Genomic DNA, 24,053 nt, shown 5'->3' with positions numbered 1-24,053 from the left:
CAACAAGCCCGTCCTCCGATGTCTACCTCCACCAGCCTCCCCTGTCCTCTGATGTCTACCTCCACCAGCCTCCCCTGTCCTCTGATGTCTACCTCCACCAGCCTCCCCTGTCCTCTGATGTCTACCTCCCCCAGCCTCCCCTGTCCTCTGATGTCTACCTCCCCCAGCCTCCCCTGTCCTCTGATGTCTACCTCCCCCAGCCTCCCCTGTCCTCTGATGTCTACCTCCCCTGTCCTCTGATGTCTACCTCCCCCAGCCTCCCCTGTCCTCTGATGTCTACCTCCCCCAGCCTCCCCTGTCCTCTGATGTCTACCTCCAGCAGGATTGTGTAACACAGCTTTATTAAGCTGCATTTAGTGTGCTGCTAAACCCACTCTTGGGTTTTTGGACCTTTGTAATTAAGTATGTAAAGCCATTGATTCTTGAAGGATGTTGTAAAAACCCACTGTAGGTCTTCAGAACATGACGTTGATCTCATGGATGGTCAGTCCCTGCATCCATAGGTCCGTCTATGAAAGTGGGAGTGGTTACATTTCTCCAGCCCCGCCCCTCAGCTGTTTAGCAAAACAGTGGCAGGGAGACGGCTTTGTTGTTGCTGGAATCTCAGATTGCCTCTTTAAAGCACTGCAGTTCCAACCCACTTTTTCATAACCAAACGCAAAACATGAAACCTGGACATAGACTTAAACTTTGGTGATTTAGTCTAGGCTTAATCTGTGTCCAGGAAACCTCCCCCAATAAACCCACCTATTTAATATAGTATAAATAACTAAATACTATCTAATATGAAAACATTAAATTCATATTAAAACATGTTGCTAATGGCCATGGGGAAGTGGACTGTTTTCTGCTTAATAAGGTACAATTCCTGGGACCCGTCTTTACTCACAAGTCCCCCCCTAGAGGCCAGAGAAGGTACAGAACCTTACGGAGTGTGTCTTTAACCCCAGGCTTTGGGCATGCTGTTCTGGCACAAACACAACATGGAGAAGTCCCTGGCGGACCTGCCCAACTTCACGCCCTTCCCAGACGAGTGGACGGTGGAGGACAAGGTGCTGTTTGAACAGGCCTTCAGCTTCCATGGCAAGAGCTTCCACCGCATCCAGCAGATGGTGAGATACACACACACACAGGTTCACGTCACGCACATACATGCATACACACACGCACACAGGTTCACATCACACACACGCACAGGTTCACATCACACACACACACACACACAGGTTCACATCACACACACGCACAGGTTCACATCACACACACACAGGTTCACATCACACACACAGGTTCACATCACACACACACAGGTTCACGTCACACACACACATACATACATACACACACACACACACAAGTTCACGTCATGCTACAGAATATCTAACTAAGCTGTGGTGTAATGTATATAATGAACCTGTTGCCCCTGCTCCTCCCCCTGTGCCCCCTACCCTGCCTTGTCCTGTTACCCCTACCCCCTCTCTCCTCTCCTCTCCTCCCCTGCCCTGTCCTGTTGCCCCTGCTCCTCCCCCTGTGCCCCCTACCCTGCCCTGTCCTGTTACCCCTACCCCCTCTCTCCTCTCCTCTCCTACCCTGCCCTGTCCTGTCCTGTTACCCCTACCCCCTCTCTCCTCTCCTCTCCTCCCCTGCCCTGTCCTGTTGCCCCTGCCCTGATACCCCTGCCCTGCCCTGATACCCCTGCCCCCTGCCCTGCCATGCCCTGGGTGTGTAGCTCCCAGACAAGTCCATCTCCAGCCTGGTGAAGTATTACTATTCCTGGAAGAAGACCCGCTCCAGAACCAGCCTCATGGACCGGCAGGCCCGTAAGCTGGCCAACCGCAACAACCAGGACGAGAGGTAGCCTTACACTAACTACCTAGTACACAACCAGTACAGAGGTGGAGTTACAGCACACTCTGTAGTATATAAGTACACACTCTGTAGTATATAAGTACACACTCTGTAGTATGGCGTGGGGTCCTTCCAGACTAGCGGTGTGTTCCTTCTCTGCCGCCAGTGATGAGGAGATGGAGGAGGTCAACCCTGTGGAGGCCAACGACAGTGACTATGACCCCACCAAGGACACCAAGAAAGAGGTACCGCCTCCCCAACCCGCTACGCTAGCCTCCCCTAGTCCTCACCTGGTCCTCACCTAGTCCTCCCCTAGTCCTCCCCTAGTCCTCACCTAGTCCTCAACTGGTCCTCACCTGGTCCTCACCTAGTCCTCACCTAGTCCTCAACTAGTCCTCACCTAGTCCTCACCTAGTCCTCACCTGGTCCTCAACTGGTCCTCACCTAGTCCTCACCTAGTCCTCAACTGGTCCTCACCTAGTCCTCACCTAGTCCTCACCTGGTCCTCACCTAGTCCTCAACTGGTCCTCACCTAGTCCTCAACTGGTCCTCACCTAGTCCTCACCTAGTCCTCACCTGGTCCTCACCTAGTCCTCAACTGGTCCTCACCTAGTCCTCACCTAGTCCTCACCTAGTCCTCACCTGGTCCTCACCTAGTCCTCAACTGGTCCTCACCTAGTCCTCACCTGGTCCTCACCTAGTCCTCAACTGGTCCTCACCTAGTCCTCAACTGGTCCTCACCTAGTCCTCACCTGGTCCTCACCTAGTCCTCACCTAGTCCTCACCTAGTCCTCACCTGGTCCTCACCTAGTCCTCAACTGGTCCTCACCTAGTCCTCACCTGGTCCTCACCTAGTCCTCACCTAGTCCTCAACACGCTACGCTAACCTCAACTAGCCTTATTACACATGAGTAAGAGTCTATCCCTCAGTCTACTGTAGTTATTACACAGTTATAAGATATGGTCTTCCCTCTCTCCCCCAGAGCTGGAGAGCAGCAGTGGGTGATACTACAGTAATTACAGTGTTATTACCCCCCCTCCCCTCCCAGAGCCACGCGGAGCCCCAGCCCCCCTCCTCCTCCACTAAGCCGGGGGGGCCGGGTCGCAGGGAGCACCAGACCCTGCAGCACCGCCACCACTCCTCCCAGCGCTCCAAGTGCCGGCCCCCCAAGGGCATGTTCCTCACCCCGGAGGACGTGGTGGCCGTGTCCTGCTCCTCTGCTGCAGCCAGCACTGTCCTGAGACAGCTGGACATGGAGCTGGTCTCCCTGAAGAGACAGGTGAGGGGGGGGGGGGGGCTGAAGAGACAGGGGGGGGGGGGGGGGCTGAAGAGACAGGGGGGGGGGGGGGGGGGGGGCTGAAGAGACAGGAGAGGGTTGAAGGTGAGGGGTGAAGAGACAGGGGGGGGTTGGGGGTGAGGGTGAAGGGGGGGGGGGGGGGTGAAGAAACAGTTGGGGGTGAGGGTGAAGAGACGGGGGTGGGGGGGGGGTGAAGAGACAGGAGAGGGTTGAAGGTGAGGGTGAAGAGACGGGGTGGGGGGGGGGGGGTGAAGAGACAGGTGGGGGTGAGGGTGAAGAGACAGGTGGGGGGGGGGGTGAAGAGACAGGGGGGGGTTGGGGGTTAAATAGACCTCCCTTAGTACTTAGAAATGTTGCTGTTCTAAATGCTGGATCCTGCAGTGACCATAGATACTGAAACATGTCATTATTGTATATGATGTCATAAATGTGCTGGTATGTGATTGGTTCCATCCAATGTTTTATCTTATGTGTCGTTTGGTTTCTCAGGTCCAAAACGCCAAGCAGCTGAACAGCGGCCTGAAGCACAGGATGGAGGCAGGCATCGATGGCTTCCGGCTGCCTGAGGTAGGTCAGGGTAGGGCTGAGGTAGGTCAGGGTAGGGCTGAGGTAGGTCAGGGTAGGGCTGAGGTAGGTCAGAGTTGGGCTGAGGTAGGTCAGGGTAGGGCTGAGGTAGGTCAGGGTAGGGCTGAGGTAGGTCAGGGTAGGGCTTGAGGTAGGTCAGGGTAGGGTTGAGGTAGGTCAGAGTTGGGCTGAGGTAGGTCAGGGTAGGGCTGAGGTAGGTCAGGGTAGGGCTGAGGTAGGTCAGGGTAGGGTTGAGGTAGGTCAGGGTTGGGCTGAGGTAGGTCAGAGTTGGGCTGAGGTAGGTCAGGGTTGGGCTGAGGTAGGTCAGAGTTGGGCTGAGGTAGGTCAGGGTTGGGCCTAAGGGTTTAGTCTGAGAAAAGGACTGGGTATCTGAACCATCCATCCCAATACCCACATCCCAAGCTGATGCAATTACTTCTGAATCGTATTCCTGAAAGGGAGGAGGGAGGAGGGGGGAGGGGAGGATGGAAGCATGGAAGCGGTCACTAACTGGTGGTTGTGGTTGTTTGTGTTCCAGTGCAACCAGAAGGTGAACGCCCGCTGGACCACAGACGAGCAGCTGCTGGCTGTCCAAGGTAACTGACCTCTGACCTCAGCTCTGACCTCTGACCTCAACTCTGCTCACTCCCCTACAGCATCTACTAACTCTCTGACTACGTGACCTTTTTAAATTAGAATAATCCAGATTATCTCTGTTGCTCCACCAGGCGTCCGGAAGTACGGTAAAGACTTCCAGGCCATGGCTGACGTCATCGGCAACAAGACGCTGGGCCAGGTGAAGAACTTCTTCGTCAACTACCGCCGGCGGTTCAACCTGGAGGAGGTGCTGCAGGAGTGGGAGGCGGAGCAGGGCACCGGAGCCCCCAATGGAGACGCTGCCCCCTGTGGCGAGGAGGGGAAGAACAGCTCCGACACGCCTTCAGGGAAGAGCACTGACGAGGAGGAGGAGGAGGTGGTGCAGCGTTCTCTCTGTCTGTGTCTGTGTGTGTGTGTGTGTGTGTGTGTGTGTGTGTGTGTGTGTGTGTGTGTGTGTGTGTGTGTGTGTGTACTACTTCCTGTTTCCTCTCATAACCCAAGCTCCTTCCTCTTCTCTTTCAGGGTCAGGTGACCTCGTCGTCAGGCCCCTCCCCGACGACGGCCTCCTCAGCGAAGGCCCAGAGCGCCGTGACATCATCATCCCCCGCCTCCCTCCACCAGCCCCCCCCCCTCCTGCGGCCCCCCCTCCCCGCCACGCCAGCCCTTCACCGCCAGCCCCCCCCCCTACAGCAGCAAGTCCGCTTCCTCCAGCCCCGCCCAGCCCTCAACCAGCCCCCGCCCCTCATCCGGCCCTCCAACCCCCTGCCCCCGCGCCTCAACCCCCGCCCATCCGCCCCCCAGCCACCCAACACCAACACCACCTCTCCCCCCACCACCACGGGCCCCGGCCAGCAGCCCCCCACCCTGGTTGGGATCCAGCCTGAAGCTCCCTCCTCCTCCTCCTCCTCCTCCTCGCTGCACTGAGGCCCTGGAGCAAGAGTCAGCAAGCTGATGGACAGTAGACACTCTCTCTCTCTCTCTCTCTCTCTGTCTCTCTCTCTCTCTCTCTGTCTCTCTCTGTCTCTCTTTCTCTCTCTCTGTCTCTCTCTCTCTCAGACCTGATGTACAGTAGACTCTCTCTCTCTCAGACCTGATGTACAGTAGACTCTCTCTCTCTCTCAGATGTTCGTGGTTTTCTCTCTATCAGACTTTGTCTGTTTGGTTGTCGTGGTCCGGCCGTTGGTTGCTATGAGGAAGTTGTGTATATGGAGGATCCTGAAGATGTAAACCTGTATACCCCTATATACTCTGTCTCAACAGTTTTTCTATTTATTTAAAAATGGCTTTTTAAATCGGCAGGTCTTTGAGGTAGACTCACCCTTGTGGTGGAGCCTGTCGGAAAGTGTTAATCTAATGTAGCCATATTCAATGGTTTGGCAACATTTGCATAAATGGCATATACTATGATGTACTATGGTGTACTATGATGTACTATGGTGTACTATGATGTACTATGATGGTGGGTGATTCTGAGTCGCAGCTTGGTTTTGATTTGTTTGGTTTTGCTGTAATGCAGATCTTTACGTCTGCGTTCTTTATTTTTCTACTTGGTGCTATATGGACTTCCGCCTGGACGTCCTGTGGAATACTCATTGTGGAAGTGCTCTTACGCTTTAGGGGGGGAAAAAATTAAATTGTAATTTAAACGTAATTACATTCATATGGAAGAAATATGGATTGACAAAAAGAAACCATGGTTGATGATGAAGGTGTTTAATATCGATGTGGTGTGAAGCGAGGAAGATCTGTCACTGTCCGTGTATTGATTGTTGTGAGCCACTTATTTCCAGGAAGTTGGATTCGTTTTAATGATTTTTAACGAGAGACATTGTGTGAAGAGTACAGTTTCCCTTTTAATTGATTCGCTTCTATAAAACAGACGAGATCATTGTAAATTAAAATAGTTTATTATGGTGTACATGGTTGCTGAGTCATTAAGCTTCTCACAGGGTTTTCCGGCTACGTTTTGACTGTTTGTTTTGTGATGGAAGGTTTTCCCTTTCCAAACAGTTTGAGTTGCCTGTAGCTCATCTGTGTGGAAGGATGGAGCAGAGATCCTTCTCTACATGAAGCCTTCTAGGCTACGACACGATTCCAACCGTAACGGGCCTAACCAGTAACGGGCCTAACCAGTAACGGGCCTAACCAGTAACGAGCCTAACCAGTAACGGGCCTAACCAGTAACGGGCCTAACCAGTAACGAGCCTAACCAGTAACGGGCCTAACCAGTAACGGGCCTAACCAGTAACGGGCCTAACCAGTAACGGGCCTAACCAGTAACAGGCTGAAGACTTCATGTAAATACAAACTTTAAATGAGATTGAACCACGACCGACAACTCCCATCACGGTAACCGTTTCCTGCGGAAAATCCATGGCACACGGATCTGTGATAACCGTGAAGGTGGACGTGTGGACGGTACAGTCTGTGATAACCGTGAAGGTGGACGTGTGGACGTGTGGACGGACAGTCTGTGTTTACTTACCTGTACATTCAGGCTGCTGCATGACGGTGGACTCCCTCTAGTTTGTGTCTACGCTGTCTGTGTGTCCTGTGGACAGGTGTGTGGTCGGCCTGTTCATGTTCCCTGTTCTGGATGGTCTTCTAAACATGTTTAGTGGTTTTACACCGTTGTTTTTCATCTGTCGGGTCATTCTCGTTTCATTTCCCCCCAAAATTGTCAGAGTAACTGTCCCGCTCACCACCTGCTTGCTGCGATTGAAAGGACAATGGGCCAAACTGCAGTGATGACTAAAGCACTTAAACGATCTACAAATACATTAGTTTGTCATTAAATGTGATGCTTAACAGAATGACATTCCCCAACGTGTTTTTTCTCATTCTAATCAACTGTGATAACACACAAGGCTCATGCTTGTCAATTCAGCCGTGTGTGTGTGTGTGTGTGTGTGTGTGTGTGTGTGTGTGTGTGTGTGTGTGTGTGTGTGTGTGTGTGTGTGTGTGTGTGTGTGTATACAGAGTTCTAGGCTACCACTATGTTAATTATTGTGAATAACGTTAGTGTCAGTTCATGCCACTTCCTGAAACATATTTTCCGCTCCTATAGCCGTTGGCGTCGCGAGTGGTGACGCGCAGCAGCAACTCGGTGCAGAAGAAGTGTCAAATGTTTCCACATGTTTCCACAGTGAAGACGCGGAAACGTTAACCGAGAAGAACATTTACGCTAATTTACTGCCCAGACACGGTAAGAACGCACGGCAGCATATTTCTGCACAGGTCATGGACGTCCCCAACGTTTGATTCAGCATGAAAACGAAAGGAAATCGCACTCATTTATTTTTAGCGGTGTATAATCTTTACTCCGCGGTTCGTGTGTAGAAAACATGCGTTTTGACATCTCTTCATAATGATGATGTTTTTGCTCATGGATCTTGTTATTGACTTGTCGGAGTGGTCGGTGGACCTGGGATGTGTCGCGCCAGTGCAGCGGGGAATCCCCCAAAACCACCCGCTGTAAAACAGGTCGGAGCGTCCCGAGACTCCCCCTGCCCCCCTGCCTAACATATGGTCATATTATCAACGTTATACCGCCCAAAATAATAACAATAGAACTTTTGCCAAACTGTTCCATGTTGCATCTGAAGTATTTAGCGCGTTCCGTTACTAGCATGGTGATGGGGGGGGGAGACGCACTAGGGGATTTCTGAGAAGCGTCTGGGTGACGAATCCAAGACGCAGGCTGTACTAGAGCAGTGTGACATGTCATGATCGAGTGATTGTAGTCCAAAGTATGGAATGAAACGCTTTGGACAAAAGTCAACAATATATGAACTATAAACCCTGTATTTAACTTGAGTCACGTTGCTTTCTAACATTTCTATTTGATGTGATGTGTGGTTTTGTTCACGTGTATGTTTGTGTGTTGCTGACCTGAACACAATGTTGACAATAACGGCATCCAGTCTAATCATCTATTAACTCATTCAGTGCCGAAGGTGAATAAAGTCCCAACCTGTCAACATTCTAGAGCGCCAAGGGCGACTTTATTCACCAAAAACACATAAATGACGATGCTTCATTTTTGTTGCCAATCAGAGTGTTGTTGCTCGGTAGACACCACATAGAACACATGACACTCTAGGTGGTGAGTTAAAACACTTCAATGTTGTAATCTCTCTCCATGACTGAAATGCTACGCCTGCGATTTCTAATCCCAAATGTAGCCGTCGTACCATGAGGATGTTCTCTTGGTGTAACAGTCGACGTCTGTGTGGTCCGTGCGAGTGGTTTGCGGTTCAAACCCTGCTCTACGTATTGTTTATACCTTATTTACGTCCGCAGGCATTCAGCAATGACGTCAACCAATCAAATCAAATGATACTCCATGACTTCCTGGATTCACAAATACCTTCTGAAGGAAAAACCTTAAGAACTTTCTCAAGAAAAAAACTTCAGATCTTCCAAAGATATTTCTTAAGTACAATTCCTCAAAATGTAATAAGCAAGCATCAGATCAAATCAAAGTTTATTTATCATGTGCATGGAATACAGTACAACATACACTCACCAGCCACTTTATTAGGTACACCTTGCTAGTACTGGGTTGGACCCCCTTTTGTAGCCCGTCTGCTTCAAGGTTCGACGTGTTGTGCGTTCAGAGATGGTCTTCTGCATACCTTGGTTGTAACGAGTGGTTATTTGAGTTACTGTTGCCTTTCTATCATCTCGGACCAGTCTGGCCATTCTCCTCTGACCTCTGGCATCAACAAGGTATTTTCTCCCAGAGAACTGCCGCTCACTGGATATTTTCTCTTTTTCGGACCGTTCTCTGTAAACCCTACAGATGGTTGTGCGTGAAAATCCCAGTAGATCAGCAGTTTCTTAAATACTCAGACCAGCCCATCTGGCACCAACAACCATGCCACGATCAGTCACTTAAATCACCTTTCTTCCCCATTCTGATGCTCGGTTTGAACTTCAGCAGGTCGTCTTGACCAGGTCTACATGCCTAAATGCATTGAGTTGCTGCCATGTGATTGGTTGATTGGATATTTGCATTACCGAGCAGTTGACCAGGTGTACCTAATAAAGTGGCCGGTGAGTGTGCAATACAATGAGCTGCTTTGGGCAAGCTACCTCAACAATCAATAATCAATAATCACAGAAGGTGGCATAGCAGCTGTCTCCCTCTCACCTGTCAATCCTGTCTCCCTCTCACCTGTCAATCCATCCATCCATCCCACCACAGGTTGCCATGGCCACGGAGGAGGAGGAGGGGGGCGGTCCCCGTTGGTCCGGAGAGCTGTCCGGGCAGAAGGAGGGAGCGTCAGGGGGGTCAGGAACTCCATGGGAGAGGGACCTGGCTCCGCTGCAGCATTCCCTGCGCTTCGTTGGGAAGCTGGAGGAGCAGCACGCGTGTCCTGCCTGCAGAGCGGTGGTCCTCCACCCCCACCAGGCCAGCTGTGGGCACGTCTTCTGCCATCGCTGCATCCAGACCCTCCTGTAAGGGACCAGGGCAGGGTGGGGTAGGAGCCCAGGGCAGGGTGGGGTAGACATGTAAGAGACCAGGGCAGGGTGGGGTAGACATGTAAGAGACCAGGGCAGGGTGGGGTAGGAGCCCAGGGCAGGGTGGGGTAGGAGACCAGGGCAGGGTGGGGTAGGAGACCAGGGCTGGGTGGGGTAGGAGACCAGGGCAGGGTGGGGTAGGAGACCAGGGCTGGGTGGGGTAGACATGTAAGAGACCAGGGCAGGGTGGGGTAGGAGACCAGGGCAGGGTGGGGTAGGAGAACAGGGCTGGGTGGGGTAGGAGACCAGGGCAGGGTGGGGTAGACATGTAAGAGACCAGGGCAGGGTGGGGTAGGAGCCCAGGGCTGGGTGGGGTAGGAGACCAGGGCTGGGTGGGGTAGGAGACCAGGGCAGGGTGGGGTAGACATGTAAGAGACCAGGGCAGGGTGGGGTAGGAGCCCAGGGCTGGGTGGGGTAGGAGACCAGGGCTGGGTGGGGTAGGAGACCAGGGCAGGGTGGGGTAGACATGTAAGAGACCAGGGCAGGGTGGGGTAGGAGCCCAGGGCTGGGTGGGGTAGGAGAACAGGGCAGGGTGGGGTAGGAGAACAGGGCTGGGTGGGGTAGGAGCCCAGGGCAGGGTGGGGTAGGAGAACAGGGCAGGGTGGGGTAGGAGACCAGGGCAGGGTGGGGTAGGAGCCCAGGGCTGGGTGGGGTAGACATGTAAGAGACCAGGGCAGGGTGGGGTAGGAGAACAGGGCAGGGTGGGGTAGGAGAACAGGGCAGGGTGGGGTAGGAGAACAGGGCAGGGTGGGGTAGACATATAAGAGACCAGGACAGGGTGGGGAATACAGGAGGCTGCATCCATAGAGTTAAACCACTAGAGGGTGCATTTTTGGTGAATAAAGTCCCCCTGACTTTAGGGTGAAAAGCCCCATAGGAGGTTGTAACAATACTATCTCTCTGTTTCAGCAACATTCACCTTGGAACACAACTCTGTCTCTCTGTTTCAGCCACATTCACCTTGTAACACAACTCTGTCTCTCTGTTTCAGCCACATTCACCTTGTAACACAACTCTGTCTCTCTGTTTCAGGGAGACCTCGGCCCCTCCCCCCACCTGCCCGCTGGACGCTACTCTCATCCGACCTGACGAGGTGAGACAGAAAAAACGACAATAAAACCAACCCAACACACACACACACACCCACACACACACACACACACACACACACACACACACACACATACACACACACACACACACACACACACACACACACACACACACACACACACATCACACACACACACACACACACACACACACACACACACACACACACACACACACACACACACAAGCTACCTTATTGTTGCTGTCTCCTTTAGGTTTTCCTGGACAACTGCTTCAGAAGGGAGATCTCCAACCTGGAGGTCCACTGTACCAACGCTCCCAGCTGCTCTCACAGGATGAGACTGTGCAAGTTGAAGGTGTGTATGTCTCTCTTCCTCTCCCTCTCTCCCTCTCTCTCTCTCTCTGTCTGTTTCTGTCTGTCTGCCCCTCCTCTCCATCCCCCTTCCTTTCTCTCTGTCTGCCCCCCCCCTCTCTCTCTATCTCCCCCCCCTCTCTCTCTATCTCCCCCCTCTCTCTCTCTGTCTCAGTCTGCCCCCCCATCTCCCCCCTCTCTTTTTCTCTCTCTCTCTCTCTTTCTCTCTGTCTCTCCCCCTCTCTGTCTCTCTTCCCCCCCCTCTCTCTCTGTCTCCCCCTCTCTCCTCCTCTCTTTCTCTCTGTATGAAGGTGTGTGTGTCTGTGTAGGTTGAAGGTGTGTCTGTCTGTCTGTCTCTCTCTCTCTCTCTCTCTCTCTCTCTGCCCCCCCCCCCCTCTCTCTCTCTGTATGCCCCCCCCCTCCAGGAGCATCTGAAGGTGTGTCAGTATGAGTCTCTGCCATGCACCCCCCACCTCCAGGACTCCCCCCACCTCCAGGACCACCTCCAACTCCAGGACCACCTCCACCTCCAGGACCTCCACCTCCACCTCCAGGACCACCTCCACCGCCAGGACCACCTCCACCTCCACCTCCAGGACCACCTCCACCGCCAGGACCACCTCCACCTCCAGGACCACCTCCACCGCCAGGACAACCTCCACCTCCAGGACCACCACACGGCCTGTCCACACGGCCACGTCCCCCACAGCATCAGCCAGCTCAGGGTGAGAGAGGCTGGAAGGGAGGGACTCAGGGTGAGGGAGGCTGGATGGGAGGGACTCAGGGTGAGGGAGGCTGGAAGGGAGGGACTCAGGGTGAGGGAGGCTGGATGGGAGGGACTCAGGGTGAGGGAGGCTGGATGGGAGGGACTCAGGGTGAGGGAGGCTGGAAGGGAGGGACTCAGGGTGAGGGAGGCTGGAAGGGAGGGACTCAGGGTTCTCCCCAGGGTGTTTGAACAGCGTGGCGCTTCATCAAAACACGACTCACGTTTATTCACGTCGAAATGCGGCAGAAAAATACCACTAAAACTCTGAATCCACTGAGGAACATCCTGACACTTTCACTATCGTTTTTAACAACAACGTCATTGGCGATCAAAGGTAGTTACACTATCGTTTTTTAAATATAGAGTTTAATTTGCCTAGAAATGTTTACATAGTGGCGCCTCCATAATCTTGGGAGTTGTAGGAATTGTCTCAAATGGGCAGTTTGGAACATCTTGACTCAGAGATCATTTTAAAACGCGATTGTTTGTGAATGTGCCTCTTATTGACCAATGAAAACATTCTGCTTTAAGTTGTTATGAAGAAGCTGTTTGTCGTCGTCTTCTCGACCCCAACAGGACCATGAACAGAGACCCGACCACTCCCAGGTGGTCCAGAACCAGAACTCCTCCCAGGCGGTCCAGAACCAGAACTCCTTCCAGGCGGTCCAGAACCCCTCCCAGGCTGTCCAGAACCAGAACTCCTCCCAGGCGGTCCAGAACCAGAACTCCTCCCAGGCTGTCCAGAACCAGAACTCCTCCCAGGGGGTCCAGAACCAGAACACCTCCCAGGCGGTCCAGAACTGCTCCCAGGTGGTCCAGAACTCCTCCCAGGCGGTCAAGAACCAGAACTACTCCCAGGCGGTCCAGAACCAGAACACTCTAGTACATTAGTACATTACTGTAGTACATTAGTACATTACTCTAGTACATTACTCTGGTACATTAGTACATTACTGTAGTACAATACTGTAGTACATTAGTACATTACTCTAGTACATTACTCTGGTACATTAGTACATTACTGTAGTACAATACTGTAGTACATTAGTACATTACTCTAGTACATTACTCTAGTACATTAGTACATTACTCTGGTACATTACTCTAGTACATTAGTACATTACTCTAGTACATTAGTACATTACTCTAGTACATTACTCTGGTACATTAGTACATTACTCTAGTACATTAGTACATTACTCTAGTACATTACTCTAGTACATTAGTACATTACTCTGGTACATTAGTACATTACTCTAGTACATTACTCTGGTACATTAGTACATTACTGTAGTACAATACTGTAGTACATTAGTACATTACTCTAGTACATTACTCTAGTACATTAGTACATTACTCTAGTACATTAGTACATTACTCTAGTACATTACTCTAGTACATTAGTACATTACTCTAGTACATTACTCTAGTACATTAGTACATTACTCTAGTACATTAGTACATTACTCTAGCCTCACCTTTACCACAACAAGCCCATTCAGTATGTCCATCTGTCTCTCCCCCCTCCCTCCCTCCCTCCCTCCCTCCCTCTATGAGCAGGAGAGGAGAACCCAGGTTCCGTTCCATGAGGAATCGTCTCTCAGCCACCATGTTCTCCTGCTGCTGGATAGCAACAGCAGGCTACAGATACAGGTAGGAGGCTAGCAGGGCTGAGGTCCAACATGTACAGGTAGGAGGCTAGCAGGGCTGAGGTCCAACATGTACAGGTAGGAGGCTAGCAGGGCTGAGGTCCAACATGTACAGGTAGGAGGTAGGAGGTAGGAGGTACAGGTAGGAGGCTAGCAGGGCTGAGGTCCAACATGTACAGGTAGGAGGCTAGCAGGGCTGAGGTCGCTGCATGGTAACAGGTAGGAGGTAGGAGGTAGGAGGTACAGGTAGGAGGCTAGCAGGGCTGAGGTCGCTGCATGGTAACAGGTAGGAGGTAGGAGGTAGGAGGTACAGGTAGGAGGCTAGCAGGGCTGAGGTCGCTGCATGGTAACAGGTAGGAGGTAGGAGGTACAGGTAGGAGGTAGGAGGTAGGAGGTACAGGTAGGAGGTAGGAGGTAGGAGGTACAGGTAGGAGGCTAGCAGGGCTGAGGTCGCTGCATGGTAACAGGTAGGAGGTAGGAGGTACAGGTAGGAGGTAACAGGGATGCTAGTGTGATGTTGGGACGGATCTCGCTGACTCCTTGCTTCCTTCACGGCCACCATTGCAATACTGACATCATAGGAAGGTTCAGTCCTTCTGTCGCTACACTCCAACTGTTATTAATAAGTTATTACATAGTAATAACTGTGTTATTACATAGTCATAGAGCCTGTTTGTAGGGCCTTAAAGGATAAACTTACAATATAAGGGTTGGCAAGGAAATGTGGCTATGTATTGTAATTTAATTAACACTATGTGCAAAGAATTGTTGAGTGTGTGCTGATTAGTGTAAGAATGGTCACGTTAGAATGAATGAAGCTTTAATAATACTGTAAACTTATACAATGATGGGGGCTTAGTGGCGTAGCACACTAATGTGCTTACCACATAATCGCAAGGTTCCTGGTTCGATTCCGACCCTCGACCTATCTTGCATGTCATCCCTCCTCTCTCTCCCATCCTTCCTGTCAATCTCTACTGTCTCTATCCCAATAAAGCAGAAATGCCATAAAAACATCTTTAAAAAACAAAAAACAAAAACGTATACCATTATTGTAAAGCAAGTACGTCATAGAAATTTTCCATTCTACCCTTGTGATAAATTATAGAAAGACAGAGGGAGAGAGGGAGACATGATCTGTTACTGTACAGCTGGAACCTCTGACCAGGACACACAGAGAGAAGACTTATCCCCTGCTTTCTGTTTTTAGATCCAGCTTCTAACCAGAGTATTTAAATTAAGAGCTGTTTGCAAGGAGAACCAATAAGACCTCATCCTATCAGTTCTGTTCAGGGGAAGGGTCATTTGAAGAAAGGGGGGCAGAGTTGATGTCTCCCCTTCACGCTGGCCCTGTGCTCTCTGGTGTCTCCTGCCAGATGGAGAGTCTCCAGCAGGAGGTGCTGTTGAGGCAGCAGGAGCTGCAGGAGAGGAGCCAGGTGGTCAGGAGTCTGGAGAGAGAGGTCAGGCCTCTGGCCCAACAGGTCACCAGGTGTGACCACGCCCTCTCCACTGTACAGGTAAGAGACCATCTGACCAGAGACCACGCCCTCTCCACTGTACAGGTCAGAGACCATCTGACCAGAGACCACGCCCCCTCCTCTGTACAGCGGTGTTTATATAAGACCCGTGTGGGAATCATCATCTAGTAATTCCGTGGTGTATGTAGCATAGTAAAAGTGTTAATAACACGTTTATAAGGTATGAACTACTGTAATAACATGTTTATAAGATATGAACTACTGTGTGCAGAGGTCTCTGGCAGGGCAGAGGGACCACATCTCCAGTGTCCACGAGCAGCTACAGGAGCTGTCCTGTGTGTTGGGCCAGGATGCGGTCCGGGAGGAGCTGGGTCAGCTGAGAACCTCCATGGAGACACTCAGACTGCAGCTGACTGCCACTGAGGGCCTCAAAGACCACCTGGGTGAGGGGGGGGGGGGGGTGATTGCTGAGCTCACCAGTGCTTTCTTTCTTTTTTAATGATATTACACACCTGATTAATCTAGCTTATCAAACGAGAGTCAAAAACACAAAGTGTTGATTCAAAGCATTACTAATTTACCTTTTGCCATTAATGCGGCCAGAATCGGATATGATTTGTTGGGGCAGTGCAGGGGTGGAGTTCTGTTTCAGGGATTTAACCGTTTACCTGGGTTTCCACCACTATTATACAGAGCATCCAGGTAATACGCAGATTTTGCTTTCCTGGTCATATTGATGCATCTGTTCCTCAATAGTCGGAATGACTGCCAGGCCACAGCAGTCAGTGTGTCTCGCTCTGGGCCAGCCGGTGTTCCTCGTACAGAGAGGGCCTCTGACAGCTCTGGGCCAGCCGGTGTGTCTCGTACAGAGAGGGCCTCTGACAGCTCTGGGCCAGCCGGTGTTCCTCGTACAGAGAGGGCCTCTGACAGCTCTGGGCCAGCCGGTGTTCCTCGTACAGAGAGGGCCTCTGACAGCTCTGGGCCAGCCGGTGTTCCTCGTACAGAGAGGGCCTCTGACAGCTCTGGGCCAGCCGGTGTTCCTCGTACAGAGAGGGCCTCTGACAGCTCTGGGCCAGCCGGTGTTCCTCGTACAGAGAGGGCCTCTGACAGCTCTGGGCCAGCCGGTGTTCCTCGTACAGAGAGGGCCTCTGACAGCTCTGGGCCAGCCGGTGTTCCTCGTACAGAGAGGGCCTCTGACAGCTCTGGGCCAGCCGGTGTTCCTCGTACAGAGAGGGCCTCTGACAGCTCTGGGCCAGCCGGTGTTCCTCGTACAGAGAGGGCCTCTGACAGCTCTGGGCCAGCCGGTGTTCCTCGTACAGAGAGGGCCTCTGACAGCTCCTCAGTAAATGGATTATGTCAATCCTTTATCCTTAGTTTTTTAACAAGAGCATGTTTGTCTACAACAGAGTTAAAGGCAGTGGAAAAATAGGCAAGGGCTAATTCAGGGTCAGGTATGTGGGACACATTTTCTAAATCACACATACATATCATGCAAAAAACCTTCGTCATTGAAGTTTCTAAAATTCCTCTTAGACATAAATCATAAATCAAAATTTAAGGATTCTAGTACCTCTGGGCAATGATCACTGATATAATTTTTTAACATGTATTCATCATTCATGATTGACGTGTTATATTTTCAATGCAATGTCAATCAGGGTATTTGGGCTTTTCAGATGAGGCCCTGTGGGTTCGGTTTTAACTGTCAAATTTAGTTCCCTGCGTACATCTTTTCTCTCTGTCCCCCTCCCGTCCTCAAGGGGCACTAGAGGAGAACTACAGGCGTCACGCCCGCCTCCTCAACATCCACACCACTCAGCTGGGCCGCAGCGATGAGCGCTTCCAGGAGCTGGAGTCCACTTCCTACGACGGCAAGCTGATCTGGAAAATCCAGGACTACCAGAAGAGGAAGGAGGGCGGGGCCCTGGGCCTCCAGCCCTGCCTGAGCAGCCCTCCCTTCCACACAGGCCGCAGTGGCTACAAGATGGCTGCCCGGGCCTACCTGAGCGGGGACGGGGACGGCCGGGGGACTCACCTGTCCCTGTACGTGGTCCTCCTGCGGGGGGACTTAGACCCCCTCCTGCCCTGGCCCTTCCACCAGACTGTGTCTCTGTCTGTGCTGGACCAGAGCGGGGCCAACAACCACCTTACCCTGAGTTTCAGACCCGACCCAGCATGCAACAGCTTCCAGCGGCCCGGCGCAGACGCTACCGCTAACGTGGCGTCTGGGTTCCCGCGCTTCGCCTCGCACGGCCAGCTGGAGGCGCCGAAGAGCGCGGTCTACGTCAGAGACGACACGCTGTTCGTCAAGGTCAAAGTTGACACGAGTGGTTTGGAGGAACTGTAGAGGGTTGGAGTTCTGGTTAGGGTGGGAACATTTAAAGGTGCACTCTGCTGTTTATTTGTTGGTTCTTAAATCTCACAATCAAATAAGAAGTTTATTTGGCGAAATTCAACTGTGTGTGTGTGTTCAACTGTGTGTGTGTGTTCAACTGTGTGTGCGGTCTCCACCTCATCACTACCAATGTGTAGAACCCACATGGGTGTTGCCATGGCAGCCAGAAAGCTCACATCAGCTGTCAGGAGGTGAGGAGAGAATGATGCCAGTTAGTGTCTGTGTCTGTGTGTGTGTGTGTGTGTGTGTGTGTGTGTGTGTGTGTGTGTGTGTGTGTGTGTGTGTGTGTGTGTGTGTGTGTGTGTGTGTGTGTGTTTCAACTGCAATACCTACAACAGCATTTTGAACAAAGATAATAATGATAACTGACATTTAGAAAATTTGAATTTTATTTGTATTTTTCTACTGAAATAGCTTTTGTCATTATTTAATAAATACTTTCTACCGTATCAATGATTTTATGATTAGATGATTTTATATTGTTTGGATTCACATCTTATCACTTCTCACAACAACTGGACATGAAGGCGTCTCACCACCTCACACCACCTCACACCACCTCACACCACCTCTCACCACCTCACACCACCTCACACCACCTCACACCACCTCTCACCACCTCACACCACCTCACACCACCTCTCACCACCTCACACCACCTCACACCACCTCACACCACCTCACACCACCTCACACCACCTCACACCACCTCACACCACCTCACACCACCTCACACCACCTCTCACCACCTCACACCACCTCACACCACCTCACACCACCTCACACCACCTCACACCACCTCACACCACCTCACACCACCTCACACCACCTCACACCACCTCACACCACCTCACACCACCTCTCACCACCTCACACCACCTCACACCACCTCACACCACCTCACACCACCTCACACCACCTCACACCACCTCACACCACCTCACACCACCTCACACCACCTCTCACCACCTCACACCACCTCACACCACCTCACACCACCTCACACCACCTCACACCACCTCACACCACCTCTCACCACCTCACACCACCTCTCACCACCTCTCACCACCTCACACCACCTCAGAGTCTCCAGAACGACAACTTCAAATATGACAGAAAAAAATGACTTTTACAGATTTTTTAATCTGTAAAATGTGGGTTTAACGAATAGTTAACAATTCATTAACAAACAGTTCATAAAAATGTTTAATGCAGCAAGAAATCTTCCCAGCTACAATTTAATGTCCTGCTCAAAATGCATTAGGCTTTCTGTTTAAATACCAGCTGTTTGTTCAGATGTTCATTACGCTTTCTATTTCAATGTCTCCAGGACATCAGAGAGCATCAGCTGACCCCATCCCAGGGTCAGCTGTCTCAGGGGGGAGGGGTTTGACCTCAGAGCTGAGGCCAGAGAATCACAGCCTTCCTTTGTGACACGGCAACGATCCAATCTGCACAGAGAGAAACACCCCCTAACCCCGGCACCCCGAACCCCTACCTCACCCCTACCTCACCCCTACCTCACCCCTAACCTCTAGTCAAGATGACCTCACCTCTGTGTCTCCAGTTTGCAGTGTGGACTCCTCAGTCCAGCAGAGAGCAGCTTCACACCTGAGTCCTGCAGGTGATTCTCAGTGAGGTCTCAGTGAGGTCTCAATGAGGTCTCAGTGAGGTCTCAGTGAGGTCCAGCTCTGTCAGAGTAGAGGAGTTGGAGCTGGGAGCTGAGGCCAGACTCTCAGTCAGGCTCCAGCCTCCCAACCTGGGACCAGGCATGTTGACATGACAACTCAAATGAAGATGAAACTAACAATGGCTTCAGTCTGAACGAGAGACTACACTAATAATATAATGGTCTTTTTCTCTTTCTTTCTCTCATATCTCTCTCATATCTCTTTCTCTCTAAATATTCAGTGCAGATGAAAATATTTCTGACACAGTATTTACAGGGCTGGTTTCTATCAAATACTCACTTGGCTGTTCTGCCTCAGAAGAGCCTTCTCTGATCTGGAGTATTTGTTCAGGTCAAACATATCCAGCTCTGCTACAATAACTACAATAACTTAAAAACACAAATAATATATTGAGAGGATTGAATGTTTATTTCCAGATATAGTTACATATAATTTGTGGTTCCTTTATCCAGGAGAATCCAGATGTATCCTTTATCCATGTAGTAGTATGTAGATGTTTTTCTTTTCTTTGAAAGTTGTCTCCCACTAGTGTTTAAAGACAGGTACTACTGCTTATCTGTGATGCGTCACATGATCAGTTCAACTTGAAGAAAAGTTTTTGCATGCAGTACATGTTTGGTTTGGTTTCTCCTTCTTTTGCCATCCGTTTATAGTTTCGTCCTATGTGGCATTGTCTGTAAGTGTTTATATACTTATCTACTTATATTGAATATTATTCTTGTGAAAATGATGTTTCTTATCTATTTTGTAAGCAAGCCATTTGTGTGGATGTTTTGTTATGCTAAGCATACGTGATGTTTTATTATATTTTATTGTATAGCGCTTTTGTGTTTTTTTGTGTTTTTTTACTGTCAAAGACACTACATTCCATGGAGAGAACCAGAATATAGATAACAAAAAAAAAAAATGAGAATGAGGAATGAGAAATAGGTGAGAAAGGGCGTGTTGTTTCCTACTATTCACCCTGCTTCTCTCCTCTCCGTCCCTGGAGAGCCACAAGCAACACCAGATGGCGTATGCCTTTCATTGCATGCTACCTTGTGAGTATTGTGTGTTTTTACGGTTAAAAGTTGGCTGTTTAATCAAATCTGAGTTCTGTATAATTATAATTATCTCTAAATATTGTTACTGTATATTTTTTTCAGCTGTATTAAACCAAATCTGAATTCCATTTGTCAGTGAATGTATGATAATGAGTTTCTCTGTGTATTTCAGTTCTGAGTGTACTCATCCACACTGGACACACCCGAGGTGATCATCCATTCAGTCTTATTCACTTTTCCCTTATTCTCCTCCTCTCCATTAACGTTTAATCTGTCCTGCTGTACACATCTCTCCTTTTTAATCTGTCCTGCTGTACACATCTCTCCTTTTTACCCTCATTTTCCACCATTGGAACCAATTCATAAGGTGTTACCATGTCTGTCTGTATCAGTCAGTACTGTCTGTCTGTATGTCTGTATCAGTCAGTACTGTCTGTCTGTATGTATGTATCAGCCAGTACTGTCTGTCTGTCTGTATGTATCAGTCAGTACTGTCTGTCTGTATGTATCAGTCAGTACTGTCTGTCTGTATGTATCAGTCAGTACTGTCTGTCTGTATGTATCAGTCAGTACTGTCTGTCTGTCTGTATGTATCAGTCAGTACTGTCTGTCTGTATGTCTGTATCAGTCAGTACTGTCTGTCTGTATCAGTCAGTACTGTCTGTCTGTCTGTATGTATCAGTCAGTACTGTCTGTCTGTATGTCTGTATCAGTCAGTACTGTCTGTCTGTATCAGTCAGTACTGTCTGTCTGTCTGTATGTATCAGTCAGTACTGTCTGTCTGTATGTCTGTATCAGTCAGTACTGTCTGTCTGTATGTATCAGTCAGTACTGTCTGTCTGTCTGTATGTCTGTCTGTATCAGTCAGTACTGTCTGTCTGTCTGTATCAGTTGGTAGAGCATGGCGCTAACAACGCTTAGGTTGTGGGTTTGATTCCCGCTGGGACCATCTATACTGAAATGTATGCACTCACTGCAATGTAAGTCGCTTTGGATAAAAGTGTCAGGTAAATGGCAGATATTATATGATTATATATGATTATATTATGTATCAGTCAGTACTGTCTACGTATCTGTGCATGTTACATTACATTGTGCCTCTGTGCTATGTTAGTTTGTTTTCTCTGTGTTGTGTTTGTACAGAGACTCCCAGAGCTGTTTTAACCCTGCAGTCTAACTGGCCAGAGATTTACCAAGGAGAGACATTCACTCTCAGATGTGACATACAGGAGGGAGGAGCCACCGACTGGGAGTACAGATGGTTCAAGAACAAAGATCTTAATAGTTCAGTGTACTCCTCTACGGAGAACGAATACAGACTGGGTGAAGGGCAGGCTTTGAATGAAGAGCCTACTTACAGCTGCATGGGGGTCCGGAGGACGGACTCCCAGAACTCTAGCGTCAGTGAAGACATCACAGTGACTGTGCTTAGTGAGTGTTTGTATTTTCTGTTGGGAGCGTGACTCATAATTGCTGTGTGTTATGAATATCCACTGAATGCATCTTAACTATGACATCATCTCCCCTCCACATTAGGGCCACCTAACGTTGTCCTGCGTGTGTCTCCTGCCTGGTGGCTGAAGGTTGGAGACTCGGTGACTCTGAGCTGTGAGGTTTGGCCCTCCACTTCAGGCTGGAGGTTCTCCTGGTACAGGGTTGCTCCCTACACAGTTGTTCCCTACTCATGGCCAACCCGCTCCTATGAGCTGCTACCAGACAGTGAGCGCGGGGCTGGAGGCTCCTACTCTCTCAGCTCTGTTGGTCTGAACCACACAGGGGGATATGTGTGTAGAGCTGGGAGAGGAGACCCAGTCTATTACACAGACTACAACAAGTACACCAGTTCTCCCACCAGCTATCAGCTTCTCTGGGTGGCAGGTGAGAGACCCCCCCCCGCCCCTCACATACCCCCACACCCCTACCTCTCACATACCCCCACACCCCTACCTCTCACATACCCCCACACCCCTACCTCTCACTCTCTCTGAATTTAATTCAGTTCAATTCCATGATGCTTTGCATGGAAATATATTTGTACATATTGCTAAAGTCCTCAACAGCTGAACAGCAGGTAGGTTAGGGTTAGGGTTAGGGTTAGGGTTAGCTGAACAGCAGGTAGGTAAATGCATGCAGCTTCATGTCTGAGTCTCTTTCTCTCTGTGTGTCTCAGGTCTGTCACCTTCAGCCTCTCTGAGCGTCAGTCCCAACACAACCCAGCACGTCATGGATGAGTCTCTGTCAGTGAGCTGTGGGGGGCAGCAGGGGAACTCTGCTGGATGGACCGTGAAGAGGATCTCATGGAGAGGCCTGTCAGACTGTGGTACTGACTGGGGATCAGTGACAGGATCCACATGCTCCAGCAATGCATCATGGGACAGTGGAGGAGTGTACTGGTGTGAGTCTGGGTCAGGAGAGTACAGTAATGCTGTCAACGTCACTCTGGGCAGTAAGTCTAATGCTTCACTCAACATGAATTCCACCGCAGCACCCTCACCTTGTTCATGTTGGTGATATGCTGATACAGTGTACTTATTGTGAGTTGTGTTGAGTTGGATGATTGACAGAATGTAACTGCCTGTGATTGGACAGGTGAGGTGATCCTGGAGAGCCCCGCCCTTCCTGTGACTGAGGGAGACTCTGTGACTCTGCGCTGCAGATATAAGGATGCTTACTCCAGCCCAAGGGCAGAGTTCTATAGAGAGGAATCCCTGGTCAGGACTGAGAGCAGCGGAGAGATGACCATCCTCAACGTGTCACGGTCAGATGAAGGAGAGTACTACTGTGAACACCCTGACGGAGAGCGGGGCTACCCGTCCTTACCGAGCTGGCTGTCAGTGAGAGGTGAACTGGTTTCATACATACTGTGAGAGGTGAACTGGTTTCATACATACTGTGAGAGGTGAACTGGTTTCATACATACTGTGAGAGGTGAACTGGTTTCCTGTGATGGGACCAAAGCCAAGCGTTTCATTGAGTTATATGACAGTAAAAAGGTTGAATCTTATCAGTTCTTCTTCTCCTCCTCCTCCAGCTCCAGGGAAATGAGGCGCCGTGGAACAGTTAGAAGTACCGTCCATGAACGTGGGGTGACGCTGACATGAACGTGGGGTGACGCTGACTTCACATTTGACATTTAGCATTTAACGCCTTTATCCAAAGCGACTGACAGTATTTTCTACAGTAAGTGAATCATCTATCCATCAGTCGTCATAGGAACAGAGAAAAGATCTATGCTAGGACCAGGGGCCATAGGCAGTCACAATGCTAGAAGAAGGAAGGATTCATTATTTTTATTTTTTATTTTATTTTTTACAGTAGGAACTGTACAGGGGGGTTGAAGAGGTCTTCAGAGTTGCAGCTCCTGTCTTTAGGAACGCCCCTTCCTAGGGAACTGGTGGCTACCACCTGGTCCTCCTCCTAGTGATCCCTGGAGGTACATCTGTCTAGACCTGCTTCTCATGTTAGGCCCTGATTCTTTCTACCTATGTGTCTTTATGATTGAATAGTTTTTGCTGTATATGTTTGTTTGCTATTGTTTGTTATGTTTGTATAATGTTTTGCTATTTCTTGTAAGTGTCTTTTGAGTGTCATAAAAATCCTGATGCAGATATTGTTGTTATTAACGTGTAGTCTTGTCTACATTCTTAAACTGCACCATCGTCTCCTGTGTTTTACTGGTGTGTGTGTGTGTGTGTGTGTGTGTGTGTGTGTGTGTGTGTGTGTGTGTGTGTGTGTGTGTGTGTGTGTGTGTGTGTGTGTGTGTGTGTGTGTG

At 50.1% G+C, this 24,053-nt stretch overlaps 3 protein-coding genes across 9 annotated transcripts in view; all 3 read left to right on the top strand.

Moving 5' to 3' along the window:
* The window catches only part of rcor3 (REST corepressor 3), an 8,880-nt gene extending 1,760 nt beyond the window's left edge, over positions 1–7,120 (top strand). Inside the window, exons 5-12 of the mRNA XM_083697841.1 lie at positions 951–1,112; positions 1,730–1,854; positions 2,015–2,093; positions 2,898–3,128; positions 3,636–3,713; positions 4,249–4,306; positions 4,439–4,683; positions 4,830–7,120. Of these exons, the coding sequence (XP_083553967.1) occupies positions 951–1,112; positions 1,730–1,854; positions 2,015–2,093; positions 2,898–3,128; positions 3,636–3,713; positions 4,249–4,306; positions 4,439–4,683; positions 4,830–5,231 (1,380 nt within the window). The 3' untranslated portion in view covers positions 5,232–7,120. The remainder of the gene's footprint in view (positions 1–950; positions 1,113–1,729; positions 1,855–2,014; positions 2,094–2,897; positions 3,129–3,635; positions 3,714–4,248; positions 4,307–4,438; positions 4,684–4,829) is intronic.
* A 287-nt stretch (positions 7,121–7,407) lies between these two features.
* traf5 (Tnf receptor-associated factor 5) lies at positions 7,408–17,996 on the top strand. 6 transcript variants are annotated; one of them, XM_083697847.1, is made up of 12 exons: positions 7,425–7,512; positions 9,253–9,365; positions 9,517–9,770; positions 10,866–10,926; positions 11,162–11,263; positions 11,685–11,984; positions 12,602–12,907; positions 13,586–13,678; positions 15,051–15,191; positions 15,424–15,595; positions 15,909–16,494; positions 16,913–17,136. In XM_083697847.1, the coding sequence occupies exons 2-12, from the start codon at positions 9,273–9,275 to the stop codon at positions 16,986–16,988; spliced, it is 2,184 nt and encodes a 727-aa protein (XP_083553973.1). In that variant the 5' UTR covers positions 7,425–7,512; positions 9,253–9,272; the 3' UTR covers positions 16,989–17,136. The 6 variants fall into 6 exon arrangements, with proteins under 6 accessions (XP_083553977.1, XP_083553973.1, XP_083553974.1 ...); XM_083697848.1 differs by having other exon boundaries at positions 7,451–7,512; positions 9,250–9,365; positions 11,739–11,984; XM_083697849.1 differs by having other exon boundaries at positions 7,451–7,512; positions 9,250–9,365; positions 12,602–12,835.
* A 2,142-nt stretch (positions 17,997–20,138) lies between these two features.
* Positions 20,139–23,977, top strand: LOC310824575 (Fc receptor-like protein 5). 2 transcript variants are annotated; one of them, XR_014555042.1, is made up of 8 exons: positions 20,139–20,278; positions 20,454–20,489; positions 21,425–21,712; positions 21,818–22,159; positions 22,452–22,727; positions 22,871–23,122; positions 23,313–23,461; positions 23,597–23,977. XR_014555042.1 is itself a non-coding variant. In XM_083697839.1 (7 exons), exons 1-7 carry the CDS (start codon positions 20,248–20,250, stop codon positions 23,324–23,326), a joined length of 1,239 nt encoding a protein of 412 aa, XP_083553965.1. In that variant the 5' UTR covers positions 20,139–20,247; the 3' UTR covers positions 23,327–23,977. The 2 variants fall into 2 exon arrangements, 1 of the variants encoding a protein (XP_083553965.1); XM_083697839.1 differs by having other exon boundaries at positions 23,313–23,977.
* The last annotated feature ends 76 nt before the right edge of the window (positions 23,978–24,053 follow it).

Source organism: Argentina silus (genome assembly GCF_951799395.1).
Source record: "Argentina silus genome assembly, contig: scaffold_105, whole genome shotgun sequence".
Taxonomy (NCBI): domain Eukaryota; kingdom Metazoa; phylum Chordata; class Actinopteri; order Argentiniformes; family Argentinidae; genus Argentina; species Argentina silus.
The sequence above is the reverse complement of the archived record's forward strand: the minus strand, read 5'-3'. Positions and strand labels throughout refer to the sequence as shown.